Raw genomic sequence first — 14,336 nt, 5'->3', positions numbered from 1 at the left:
ACATTTGTCTCATAGTTACTGTGAGTCAGAAATTTGGGAGTGGTTTGGCTCAGTAGTTTTGGCCTGCGGTCTCAGGAAGGTGCCGTGAAATGTCAGGCAGGGCTGCAGTCATTTTGAAGACTTGACCAGGCCCAGGGGATCCACTTGCAAGGCTCACTCACAGGGCTGCAGAGTCTAGCTGCCAGTCAGTGTCCTCATGGAGTCCCTGTCCACTTGGGCCGCTTCCAGGCTGCTTGGAGTCTTACCTGTCACCCTGGGTAGAGTGCTATGGCATCACAGATCACAGCAACCTCTAACTCTTGGATTTAAGTGATTCTCTTGCCTCAGCCTCCCAACTAGCTGGGACTACAGGCGCCCTCCACAGCGCCTCACTATTGTTTTTTTGTTGTTGTAGTTGTCATTGTTGCTTAGCTGGCCTGGGCCAGGCTTGAACCTGCCAGCCTTGGTGCATGTGGCTGGCATCGTAACTGTGCTACAGGTGCTGAGCCAGCATTCTCTATTTTAATTCAGCAATAGTAGGTGCTAATTTTTTTAGGTATTAAATTAAAGAAGAGAATTGTGGCTAAATGAATAAAATATTTTCTTATTTGTGAGTGATTAAAAAGAAAACTTATTATTTTCTATTCTAGGCACTTGTCAGCTTTTCCGATTATCAGATTTTTCAGGAGCTCATCAAAGGAAAGGAGGATGACTCTTTCTTTAGGAACTCTGTTTCTCAGATGTTAAGGATGGTAACAGAAGAGGGTTGTTCCACACAAAAACAGGTCCTTAACTATCTAGGTGAATGCTTCAGAGTAAAACTCAATCTTCCTGACTGGTACCCAAATGAACAAGCTGCAGAGTTCCTGTTTAAGTACGTGTGCTTTGCCTACATTGTTTGTGGAGGGGTGGTGGGCTGACAGTAGTGCTTTGAATTGATCCGCAGTTGGAGCTGGTGAGTCATCTACAACTCTGAATGAACCTGGGTCCAGTTCTGATCCTTGCCAGTGCAGACTGCTTTAGTTTCTGTGTCCTCAATACAGTTGCTTTTTTTTTTTTTTTTAATTTTATTGTACTTTTAAACTTTATTTTGAAATAACTTTGAACTTCTAGAATAATGTTCAACTAGTACGTTGAACACATATATACTAATAATATTTTACATTTACTTTATTACTCTCTCTGTACACAGATACGCATTTTTCTTTCTGTAGCTTTTGAAAGTTGCAGTTGTAGGCATCATGTCTCTTTAGTTCCCCAAGGCAAGGACATTGTCTTAAACATCCCCCGTATAATTATTAAAGGAACCAGCTCTAGACCAGCAGTGTCCAACACATAGGCAAAAGGCACATGTTGGGCACTTCAGATGTTGCCAGTATGGCTGAGAAGCTGACTTCAGAATTGTATTTAATTCTAATTAAAGTTGCATGTGGGGTGGTGCCTGTGGCTCAGTGGGCAGGACACTGGCCCCATATACCGAGGCGGGTGGGTTGGAACCCGGCCCCCGGCCAAACTGCAACAATAAAATAGCCAGACATTGTGGCAGGCGCCTATAGTCCCAGCTACTCGGGAGGCTGAGGCAAGAGAATTGCCTCCAATTGCCTCCTCAGGAGTTGGAGGTTGTGAGCTGTGACGCCATGGCACTCTACCAAGGGTGATAAAGTGAGACTCTGTCTCTAAAAAAAATAATAATAATAATTAAGTTGCATGTGGCTGCTTGCTACCATATTGGCCAGCACAGCTCTGCACCTTGTGATTATATTCTGTTCTTATGCTAATGTTGGTGGTAAAGGAGAAAAGCAGTTGTTCCAAGTAAGGATTTTATTCTAAGTCAGCATGACTTGGGGAACTTGGTTAGTAGGAGATTAAATGGTATTGGCAGCAGAATTATTTAAAGCTTTTTCTTTCTGTTTTGACAGCCAATGCATCTGTATCCACTTGAAATCCAATACTGAAAAGTTTTATATGCTTTGTCTCATGACCCGGAAGCTCTTTGCATTAGCCAAAGGAGAGTGTATGGAGGACAATCCTGACAGCATAGTGAATCAAGAAGTCCTCACACCTGGTCAGCTCTTCCTTATGTTTTTGAAGGTAAATCCATGCAGCCTACCCTCTGTCACTGGTACCACTCACTAGAGTGATGTGACTTTATCAAGCAGTGCTGTTTTCAGCCTGTTTTGATTTAGTTTTGGCACTTTGCATAGTCTCTTTTTGTTTGTTCATTTAGCAATCAGGAAACCAAAAATTTTTGCTAATACCAGGTTCAGAAATTTGGGTACTATTATATAGTCAAGAGACCACATCACATCATATTCATAACTTTAATAAGAAATAAATTGGCCTACACACAGTTGATCCTAATTATTCACAGACTCTATGTTTGTGAATTCACTCACTGCCTAAATTCCATTTGTAACCCCAATATATACTCAGCACTTTTGTGATTATTCAAAGACATGAGAACCACAGTGAAAAATCTGAGGCCTGATGCATGTTACCAGTGAGGTCCAGCAAGGAAGGGCTCTGTCTTCTTGTGTTAGGCCTCATGCTGCAAGCAAAGGTCCTTTTTGAGGTCTGTTTAGTGCCATGTTTTTTATTTGTGTGCTTTTTATTGATGACTTTTTCTGTTTCCCGTGGCCTCAAGCATAGTGCTTTCTAGTGTTTCTAAATATAAGAAGCCTGTGCTCTACCTGAGAGTTCAATGTTATTGAATTAGCAACATGTATTAAATAAGGTGTCTTTCACCAGAAACATACGTAAATCAAGGTTATGTATTGATCAGTTGGCAAAAATGTTAAGATCAGAGACCTGCAGGAACCTAGGCCTGTGTCTTCCCCTAGGAGTGATGGTTTAGTGTTCAGTCCTTCAGTAGAACATGACTACTGTGAATAGTGACAATTGATTGTAAATATACATAAAGAGGGAAAGTTAGCAGATGGTACAAAAATGATTTCACAAGAATGTTGATTTGTCAGTGCCCATAGCTCAGTGCGTAGGATACTGGCCACATACACCAAGGCTGGTAGGTTCGAACCCTGCCTGGGCCTGCTAAACAATGACAGCTGCAACCAAAAACTAGCCAGGCATTGTGGCAGGTGCCCGTAGTCCCAGCTACTTGGGAGACTGAGGCAAGAGAATCGCATAAGCCCAAGAGTTTGAGGTTGCTATGAGCTGTGACGTCATGGCACTCTTATGAGGGTGACATAGTGAGACTCTTGTCACCAAAAAAAAAAAATGTTGATTTGGTGGCATTTTATATTTTGCATCTTATCTAAAAAATTTAAGAGATAATGTAGTGGGAAGATGGAGAAGGCTAAAGTAAAAATCTCCTAATTCCTTATGTAATCATTCCTCCTAATTCTTATGTAAATTCTTAGTGGAAAGTAATAACTTTTGTTTTTATCTCTCTATCCATAAAATTAGATTGCCCTGACAAAAAATGAAGTTAGACAGCAGAAGTTTTCTGTTATTGGTGGCCTGTCAAGTAATGGCTAATTCACATTTCCCATCTACTAAAACTGAAGCATGGTGGGTCTTTGTATCCCATGCTGTTCAGAATGTGTCTTCATTAGCAGGGTATTACTAAGGTGACCTATTCCAGCAATAGGGGAAACAAGGGGGAGAATTTGGGCATTTTCAGAGAATTCACTGCTTAAGAGTGTCTCTTTTTTTCCCAACTACATTTAAGTTATAAACCTCTAAGTTGGGAACACAGAACAGTCTTCAGAAAACATATGACCTTGACATAAGATAAATTACAAATTTCTTTTTTCTTTTATTTTTATTTTTTTTGTAGAGACGGAGTCTCACTTTATGGCCCTCGGTAGAGTGCCGTGGCCTCACACAGCTCACAGCAACCTCCAACCTCCAATCCAAGCGATTCTCTTGCCTCAGCCTCCCAAGTAGCTGGGACTACAGGCGCCCGCCACAATGCCCGGCTATTTTTTGGTTTTGCAGTTTGGCCGGGGCCAGGTTTGAACCCGCCACCCTCGGCATATGGGGCCGGCGCCCCACTGACTGAGCCACAGGCGCCGCCCTCTTTTTTCTTTTTTTTTTTTTTTTCTTTTTTTTTGAGACAGAGCCTCAAGCTGTCACCCTGGGTAGAGTGCTGTGGCTTCACAGCTCACAGCAACCTCCAATTCCTGTTGTCACCCTGGGTAGAGTGCTGTGGCATCACAGCTCACAGCAACCTCCAATTCCTGGGCTTAAGTGATTCTCTTGCCTCAATCTCCCAAGTAGCTGGGACTACAGGAGCCCACCACAACACCAGCTATTTTTTGGTTGTAGTTGTCACTGTTGTTTGGCAGGCCTGGGCTGGATTCGAACCCACCAGCTCTGATGTATGTGGCTGGCACTGTAGCCACTTGAGCTATAGGCGCTGAGCCAAATTTCTTTTTTTTTTTTTTTTTTGAGACTCACTTTGTCGCCCTGAGTAGAGTGCTATGGCGTTACAGCTCACAGCAACCTCCAACTCTTGGGTTTATGCGATTCTCTTGCCTTAGCTTCCCAAGTAGCTGGGACTACAGGCGCCGCCACAATGCCTGTCTATATTTTGTTGCAGTTTGGTTGGGGCCAAGTTCGAACCTGCCACCCTTGGTATATGGGGCTGGCGCCCTACCCACTGAGCCACAGGTGCTACCCAAATTACAGATTTTTTTAAATTCACATTTTACATTGAAATAAGCTATGCAAAGTTGATATTTCTTGCCAGAAGTTATGGCCCTATTTTCTGTGCTATTTATAATTTATGCTGGTTTTGCTTTTTATTTTTTACGGATTTTGGCCTGGGCTGGGTTTGAACCCGCCACCTGTGGTGTATGGAGCTGGCGCCTTACTCTTTTGAGCCATAGGCACCACCTGATTTTGCTTTTTAAATCTAGAAGAGGAAGTGGACATAGTGATGAGAAAAGGGAGGAGAAATAGACAACTCAGTTGTCAGTATTCAGGACTTCTAATCTGTCTTGAGTGTGAGGTAACTTGTTTGACAGAAATGTAGCCTCAACAAAGGAGTGGGAACAGCAACAGGCAGAAGTGGAACAAGGCCAAGTTCTTCTGTTGAAACTTGCTCTTTTAGGTTCGCTTGATAAAGACAAAATGCTACACTGACGCCCTGGTTTGGTGAGCTCACAGTTTCTCTCACTCTGGTAGTTCCCTTATCTGTACATTACAGATTTTTCCTCGTCTACTTAAGTCCTACTAGTGAAAAGTCAGTTGTGAGATTCATTGTAAAATTTTACAGTACGTATTCCTTCCTCCCACACCTCCCGAAAAGTTATTCCTTCAAAGTACTGACAACTCAATATAACTGGATCCACAGTGACCCTAAATGCTATAGCTAAAGTGACTGTGAAGGGTGGCGCCTGTGGCTCATATGCCGGAGGTGGCGGGTTCAAACCCAGCCCCAGCCAAAAACTGCAAAAATAAATAAATAAATAAATAAAATAAAGTGAAATGACTGTGAAATTATTCCAGAGTGCCAGTACCAGACAGGATGCAGACATGAAATGAAATGTGGCACTTCAGTGCTATCTTCTGGGAAAATAGGTAGGTCCTTAAAGTGTGAGTGTCCACGCAGTGGTTATTTCATCAGGAGGCTTAGCAATGGCTAATGTATTCAGTGGCCTTTAGACAGAGACTCTCAGTGATTAAGTGACCGATGTACACCTTCCAGCCTTTCCTCCAGATATCAGTTATAGGAGAAAACCTATTTAAAGCATTCCCTGAGGTATTTTCAGTGGTTTCTAAATCACCCGTATGAAGCTCTGACTTGTTGTGTAGAGGTTTTTTTTCCCTTTCCTTAGTTGATGTGTAATAATTGTACATATTTATGGAATACAGAATGGTATGTTGATTCGTATATACAATGTATAATGGTCAATCAGTTCAGGGTAAGTAGCATATTCATTACCTCATGTATCTTTTTTTATGGTGCAAATATTCAGAATCCTGTCTTCTAGCTTTTTGAAAATTATATAGTGAATTACAGTGCACCATTTTCATCCCACAGTGCTGCAGAATCCTGGAGCTCATTCCTCCTGTATCCCTATAATTACATCTTTAGCCCCTTCGCAGGCTTTTCACAGCAGAAATGAGGGACCTTGTGGGTTAGTATGATTGGTTCGGGGAGCTTCTTAGTAAGGGAGAAGGAGTGGGCAATAGTGAAGAGCTGCCCTTTCTGCACTTTTTGACAGATAAGGTAGCCACCACTCATAGTCTCTGCCATAGGATCAGTTCATCTTTTTAGATAAGTGCAATTTTATGCAGTTGCCCTGTGTATCTATAGGTTCCACAGTTGTGGATCCAACCAGCCTCAGATTGAAAATATTCAGAAATAAAATCACAATAAAAAATGCAAATATAAAAGCAATAACAACTATTCACATATCATTTACATTGTATTGGATAATGAGTTATGTAGAGTTGATTTAAAGTATACAGAAGATGTCTGTGGGTTATATGCAAATACTAAGCCATTTCATATAAGGGACTTGAGCATCTGTGGGTTTTGATATCGTGGGGATCCTGGAACCAGTCTCCCACAGGTACTGAGGGACACTGGTTCTCTTACATTGTAGGAATGTTTCTTAGAGGTCTCTTGCTCAGTTCTGCTGCTTATACTATTGTGTCCAGGCTGTATACGTGAGTCTCCATCATTTATCTGTAATTCTAACTTCAAAAAGTGCTAAAACCAAAAACAAAAACAAAAGGTGAATTGGCAGCCAGACCTGACCTGAATTACCAGGAGGCTTTTTTCTTAACTTTCATTATCCTACATAGGATGCATATTTTACTTCAGAAGCACATTTAGTTACAAGTGCATGCCTCAGTCTCCACCGTGGGTGTTAGGTAGTATGCGGTTTACACACCTCTTACCTTTAGTCTAAAGTCTGAAAAGTTCTTAATACCACCATACATTTGGCTCAAGACTGTTTAGTTGTCCTGTAATGTCCTCCTTCCTGAAGAAAAGTTTTTGTGGAGTTTAAATAAATACGCAGTGTCAATTTATGGCGTATGCTGGATAAATGCTAGTTCCGTGCCTTTGTAAGACTTTAATAACTCAAAGAGACAATAGGCAGATCTCAACAAAGGAGAGAATTGAGCTCTTTATTCTCCCAGCCTCCTCCTGGCTCCATGCAGAGCTTTTGCCTGTGTCTGTTTCTCATCTCTGTGGCTTTCTTTACGCTCGCTTGCATTCTCTCTCTCTCTCTTTTTTTGGTTGTTGTCTTTTACTTCTTTTCCATTATATTTCACATTTTATAGCAGAAGAAAGTGTCAGTCTTACCCATTAGTTCATCAGCTATCTTGGATGTTAAATCTAATTTAGGGACTTCGAGTCCTTTTGCTTTAGTCTCAAAACTTTGTTGCTTTTTTCGAGATTGAGGCCATTCCAACTGCTTGACAAGAGCATTTAAATTAAAAACTTCTAAGGTCAAAGCAAATAAGTTTCTTTCTTTCTTATTGTGGGTCATCTAAAGCTGTGGTTCCACCCCCACCGCACCCTCCAAGGGACATTTGGCAATGTCGGGAAACATTTTTGGTTGTTACAACTTGGGAGGGTGCTGCTGGCATCCTTTGGGGAAAAGCCAAATTCACATGCTGCTAAAACTCCACAGTGCATAGCACAGCTCCTCACAGCACAGGCCTTTTCAGCCAAAACATTAACAGAGCTGAGGTTAAGAAACCCTGGCCTACAGTAGTTTGCCTATTCCGTCATAAGAAATGCCAGGCCTGTAGCACTCCATACAGAAGCTATCTTTCAGGGCTGTGGTTTAGATGTTTTCCATGTCAGGTATATAAATTAGTGGACCTTTAAGGATTGTATAGATTAAATATGAAATTTGTGATAATTAAAACACCTGTTCTTTTAAATTAATTTTTTTTTATTTCAGGAAAAAATGGAAGCCTGGTTAGTGTCTATTAAAATTGCTTTTGATAAGAAGGTTCAGAAGACCAATGTGTCCATGAACACTGATAATTTGATGAAAATTTTTACCATGGGATCTGATCTCACAAGACCATTTGAATACCTTTTTGCTACTGGGAATCTGCGTTCTAAAACAGGTAAAATTAAATAGATTGGCTTTACTGTAGTTATGTTTTTCAATTTATTTGCTTACGCTAGAGTTATATGTCTCTGAGAGAGTTTCTTTTTAAAAGTAAATTCCTCATTTTCACTAAAGACAATTAGTCTTTAGTGAGGGTGTAGTAAATTTTGATAACTGTTTGTCAGTCTAAAGCTTATGTAGCTTAAATCCAATTCTATTAACCAAATACATTTCCTGTTCCTCCTGGAAAATACAAAACCACTTAGATCTCTGAGGAAGAATGACCTAATAGGAAGTTGCTGTAGTGCCCACCCTACACCAGTTACCTCAGAATGATCTGGGAAACTTAAAAAGTGATAATTGGGGGCCCAGAAATCTTCATTTTTTAACAGATGTTACTGGTGTGGATTCTTTCATTTGCATACTAACACATGTTGGTGTATCATCCCGCCCTCCCAGATGAATTTAATTACTTGCTACTTTATTATTCCTTTAATGTTCTTTCTCCAGGCTAATGTGATTTGTGACACATGGGGGTTTTTTTCTTTTTTACTATTTTTTGTAAACTCCATTTATCAGAACTAGGAAAGTACTTAAGTTTGCCCTGTTTTTGAGTAATGTTTGTTTTATTAAGGTCTTGGCTTCCTGCAAGATTCCGGACTTTGTGTGGTGGCTGACAAGCTGAACTTCATACGTTATCTCTCCCATTTTCGCTGTGTGCACAGAGGGGCTGATTTTGCCAAGATGAGGACCACCACAGTACGCAGGCTGCTACCAGAGTCCTGGGGCTTCCTTTGCCCCGTGCACACCCCAGACGGGGAGCCCTGTGGACTGATGAACCACTTAACTGCCATGTGTGAGGTTGTCACGCAGTTTGTGTATACAACACCTATTCCAGCTTTGCTCTGCAGCTTGGGTATGTGCAGCAATCAGTTTTGTTTGGCTATATGGCTTTTAATAGCTGCAAACTGTAAGTTAGGCTTCCTTTGAGGATTCAGCAAAGTCAGAATTTCTACAAGAAGTCCTCTTCATTCTTCTGTGAAGGAGTTAGGCTGCTTTCTTGCATTCTCTACAGGAGGTCAAATGTATTCTTTGATAATGAAAAACAGGAGAATTTAAATGTTACAAGCGTTTTGTTCTTTCAAAAGCAAAAAATGATGCCAAAGCATTTGCAGTAGACCAGCTGTTAATATTGGAAGCATAGACGCTATTGTGTAACTTTTGGGGTCACTCTTCTTGCATCTGTCTCCATGCAGAGCTTATGCTCATGTAAGTAGAAAACATTTGCAGGTTTACAGGGAAACAGTTCAAAAGGGGGGTTGTCCAGTCTACTTTGATGTCATCAGACACAGAAGTTTGTTCCTGGTAACCTTGCATCTGGTGTGTCGGCTCTGGCTAGAAAGCTATTTCTCATTATTCTTCTGGGTTTTATATTTGGTTTGCACTTACCTTCATACTTAAAGATGTCAGTTTTTTCTTTAGGCGTTCCATAGTCTTCTAGTCCTGGGATTCTCCTATTGGGAATTGGAAACCAGAAGTGTTCTGTCCTTGGTCTGCAGGCAAGATCTCCAGTGAGATTAATGTTTATGTGACAAATTGTTCAGTTCATGGGGATCAGTTTGATAGGGACTCAAACAACCAGAGGGCAATGAGGCAAAGGTCAAAAAGTTTCTGCTTAAAAGTATTTTTCCCTTGGGCGGCGCCTGTGGCTCAGTGAGTAGGGCCCTGGCCCCATGTACTGAGGATGGTGGGTTTAAACCCAGCCCTGGCCAAACTGCAACAAAAAGTAGCCAGGCGTTGTGGCGGGCACCTGTGGTCCCAGCTACTCAGGAGGCTGAGGCCAGAGAATCGCCTAAGCCCGAGAGCTGGAGGTTGCTGAGAGCTGTGATGCCATGGCACTCTACCCAGGGCGACAAAGTGAGACTCTATCTCAAAAAAAAAAAAAAAGTATTTTTCCCTGTCTCGGCACCTATAGCTCAACCAGCTAGGGTGCCAGCCACATACACTGCAGTTGGCAGGTTTGAATCCAGTGTGGGCCCGCCAAACAACAATGACAACTACAACCAAAAAATAGCCGGGCATTGTGGCAGGCACCTGTAGTCCCAGCTACTTGGGACACTGAGGCAAGAGAATCTCTTAAGCCCAAGAGTTGGAGCTTGCTGTGACACCATGGCACTCTACCCAGGGTGACGGCTGGAGACTCTGACTCAAAAAAAAAAAAAAAAAAAAGTATTTTTCCCAACTAGAAAGTAGCCTAAGAGAATGGAGCCCCAAAGAAAGTAATCAGGAAATAGTCAAGATTCAGAAGATGTAATCAGCCAGGTGCAATGGCTCACACCTATAATCCTAGCACTCTGGGAGGCTGAAATGGGTAGATTGCTTGAAATCATGAGTTCGAGATCACCTTGAACAAGAGCAAGACCTGTCTCTAAAAAACAGCCAGGCATTGTGGCAGGTGCCTATAGTTCCAGCTACTCAGGAGGCCAAGGCAAGAGAATTGCTTGAGCCCGGGAGTTTGAGGTTGCTGTGAGCTCATGATGCACAGCACACTATTCAGGGCACCAAAGTGAAACTCTGTCTTAAAAAGAAGAAAAAAAATTAGAGGTAATCAGTATAATGTGGAAAGTTTACCTTCTAAAATGAAAAGAATTTTTTTTGCTACCAGTGATTGAAAATGTCAAAGTCTAGGAGAAGGTAGGAAAAAAAAAGTGGATAGGTGGAAAACATCCCACTGCAAAAGAAGATGGGAAGGGTTATTTGCTCTGGCACTGAGGAGGAAGACAGAATTGCCTAACTCAGCGGTTCTCAAACTGTGGGTCGCCACCCACAGGAACTTAAAGGGCCACGGCATTAGGAAGATTGAGAACCACTGGCCTAAGTTTTGGTGGAGATAGGCACGTTAGGGTGATAGATGAAACACTGAATGGGTAACCTGTGACCCTCAATACTTGCTGTCTTCAGAAGGTATTTATTGTTCATGGAAGAATTTGTTTTACTTAATTTCAGTTGATTCTCATTGCTTGTAGTACTTGTGTTCTGCAGTCACCAGTGAATGTTGAACCATTTGTTCCTAGGGAAAGTACAGATGTAGGTTTGTGGAGGCCTCTGGTCAAATTTTCATCAGCTAATCAATATGTAGTCTTGTTATCCATAAGAAGTAACTCCTCATCCATTCAGGTTTGATCACGAGATTGCAGCAAGTTAGTCACATCTGCAGGTTCTCCTTTTAATTCTAGTTCCCTTGTATTTTCTCCAGGTCTGCAAGGTCAGTTGTAGTAACATTAATGATTACTAGTCATAGTTCACTATAACAGATTTCATAGCAATGATAATGTTTGAAATATTGCAAAAATACCAAAATCCTGGCATAGAAACATGAAGTGAGCACCTGCGGTTGGAAAAACAGTGCCAATAGACTTACTTGATGCAGGGTTTCCACAAACCTTCAATTAGCATAAAAAAAGAAGAAAACTGTGAAGCTCAAGGAAAAGAGATATGCCTGTACCAGTTTCAGAGACTAGGATAATTAGATATCCTAGAAGCAGCTGCTGAACCCATCTGCAGGGACTTTGAAGCATTGCACAGAGCTCTCTGATGTGTTGTTTTGGTCTGTTCCTTTTCCAGGGGTCACTCCTGTAGATGGAGCTCCCCACCGACCCTATAGTGAGTGCTACCCTGTCCTGCTGGATGGTGTCATGGTTGGCTGGGTGGATAAGGACCTGGCTCCTGGCATCGCACATTCTCTCCGTCATTTTAAGGTGATCCTCTTTGTCGTATCTCTCAGCCTTAGGTTTTCAGTGCTTTCTAATTGATGAGGTCAGCTCCAGGGCAGTTTAGAACGATTGAATGGTCAGGGGTAGAATCTAATTCCAAAGTGTTCGCACATTCCCTTTGGTGAGAGTTTTGCCTTGTATTGATCTTATTGCTGGAGTCAGTGACAGAGTTTCACTGAAGCGCCAATCTGCTTATCTAACACTAAATTTTAATGTTTTTTCCTTTGTTAATATTAGTGCCATAAAGGATCTCAAAATAAAAAGTCAAGTAGAAGGATATTCCTTGAATAACTTACCCCTGGAATTTCCCCCTATCAAAGAGTATTTAATCGTAAAATAATTGTCCTTTTATGTCTCATACTTTACTTCAGATGCTGTTTTTGAGGTTCATCTGTGTTACAGCATGTATAAATTGCATTTAGTTTTAATACTGAATAACATTTCCTTGTATGTGTACACCACATTTTGTTGATCCAGTCATCCATCACTGGACACTTAGGTTGGCCATATGGATAATGCTGCTATGAACATGGGTGTACAAACATCTATTCAGGTTTCTGTTTTTAATTCTTTCTGGTATATACCTAGAAGTGGAATTGTTGGATCATATGGTAATTCTATGTTTAATTTTTTTTTACATCTTTGCTAGGAAATTGCAGGGGGGTTTTCTTTAATAGAGTATATTAATTCATTCTCTAGTAATGATCATTTTCTAATGATATTGATAAATAATGAATCTTCCATTCTTAAATCATAGTTGGTCACTGTATGCTGTTTTATTTATACTTAAGAAATACCAATAATTTCTTAAGTACTAATACTTTACAATTTTTAAAATTAATATTCATGAATGTTCTGCTTTATAAAAGCAATTGGAAGGTTTTTCTTTGTTTTCAGTGTTCTAAAACCGTTTGTGAAGCATTAGGTTATCTGGTCTGCAGTGAACCCATCTGACTTGTGCTTTCTTGGCAGAGTCGTTTCTTTCTTTTCTTTTTTTTTTTTTTTTCATAGTCTCACTCTGATGCCTTGGGTAGAGTGTCGTGGTGTCATAGCTCACAGAAGCCTCAAACTCTTGGGGTCAAGTGATCCTCTTGCCTCAGCCTCCCAAGTAGCTGGGACTACAGATGTGTGCTGTAACGCCCAGCTAATTTTTCTAATTTTAGTAGAGATGGGGTCTTGCTCTTGCTCAGGCTGGTTTTGAACTCAAGCAATGGAGCTCAAGCAATCCACCCACTTCAGCCTCCCAGAGTGCTAGGATTACAATTGTGAGCCATTGCATCCAGCCTAGAGTAGTTCTTACATGGAAATTAGAAATTAGTCTGTATTGATAACCTGTATTTTGTCCATTTCATCTTGGTTTCATAGAAAGTATGTGGAATAGGCTCGGTGCCTGTGGCTCAAGCGCCTAAGGTGCCAGCCACATACACCTGAGCTGGCGGGTTTGAATCCAGCCCAAGCCCACCAAACAACAATGACGGCTGCAACCAAAAAATAGGCATTGTTGTGGGTGCCTGTAGTCCCAGCTACTTGGGAGGCAGAGGCAGGAGAATCACTTGAGCCCAGGAGCTGGCGGTTCCTGTGAGCTGTGATGCCATGGCACTCTACCCAGGCTACAGGTTGAGACTCTGTCTCAAAAAAAAAAAAAAAAAGAAAGTATGTGGAATAGACCTATAATCTTGAAAATTTTGTCTCAGTGGTTTTACTCCCTTGTTTTTTATAATATATTTGTCCCCCACCTCCGTTTTTGATTAAATTAAGTAGTGGATATTGTTGAGTTTTAAGAACCATAAATTTTTGGTGGGGTGGAAAGTTACTCTTCCGTATTTGTTTCCACACATTTTTTTTTTATTTTATTAAGTGTTTTTTTTTTCTTTTTTCTTTTCAATTCTTTTTTTTCTTAATTGTTTGGGATTCATTGAGAAGGACCATAAATTTTGATTCATTAATTTGATCTTTTTTCTGTACTCTAACCTTATTAATATATTTGTATCCCCCACCTCCCTTTTTTGATTAAATTAAGTAGTGCAGGCTTGGCGCCTATACCTCACCGGCCACATACGCCAAAGCTGGCGGGTTCAAATCCAGCCCGGGCCTACCAAACAACAGTGACAACTACAACCAAAAAATAGCCGGGCGTCGTGACGGGCGCCTATAGTCCCAGCTACTTGGGAGGCTGAGGCGAGAGAATTACCTAAGCCCAAGAGTTTGAGGTCGCTGTGAGCTGCGACACCACAGCACTCTACCGAGGGTGACATAATGAGACTCTGTCTCAAAAAAAACAAATTTAAGTAGTGGATACTGATTTTTAAGGACTGTAAATTTTGATTCATTAATTTTATCTTTTTTCTCATTAATTTCAGATTTTCTTTTTTATAATTATGCTTTCTTTTGGTTTATTTTATCCCTTTTTTAGCTTTTAAATTAAAAAGTTAATTCATTTATTTTCATTCTCTCATTCTTTTTTTTTGTGTGGGTGTGTGTGGTGAGAACACTTAAGATCTACCCTCTTAGTAAATTTCAGGTGTACTGTCGGAAGCCA

General features: G+C 41.0%; 2 protein-coding genes across 2 annotated transcripts in view; both read left to right on the top strand.

Annotated features, from left to right (window-relative positions):
• TTL (tubulin tyrosine ligase) overlaps positions 1 to 14,336 on the top strand; it is a 124,260-nt gene that overhangs the window by 57,410 nt on the left and 52,514 nt on the right. The window lies entirely within an intron of this gene.
• Positions 1 to 14,336, top strand: part of POLR1B (RNA polymerase I subunit B) — a 37,954-nt gene that overhangs the window by 7,032 nt on the left and 16,586 nt on the right. Inside the window, exons 6-10 of the mRNA XM_053589830.1 lie at positions 630 to 853; positions 1,899 to 2,070; positions 7,869 to 8,040; positions 8,659 to 8,940; positions 11,649 to 11,782. Of these exons, the coding sequence (XP_053445805.1) occupies positions 630 to 853; positions 1,899 to 2,070; positions 7,869 to 8,040; positions 8,659 to 8,940; positions 11,649 to 11,782 (984 nt within the window). The remainder of the gene's footprint in view (positions 1 to 629; positions 854 to 1,898; positions 2,071 to 7,868; positions 8,041 to 8,658; positions 8,941 to 11,648; positions 11,783 to 14,336) is intronic.

This window comes from Nycticebus coucang, chromosome 4 (assembly GCF_027406575.1).
Source record: "Nycticebus coucang isolate mNycCou1 chromosome 4, mNycCou1.pri, whole genome shotgun sequence".
Taxonomy (NCBI): domain Eukaryota; kingdom Metazoa; phylum Chordata; class Mammalia; order Primates; family Lorisidae; genus Nycticebus; species Nycticebus coucang.
This window is presented reverse-complemented; position numbering and strand designations above follow the sequence as displayed.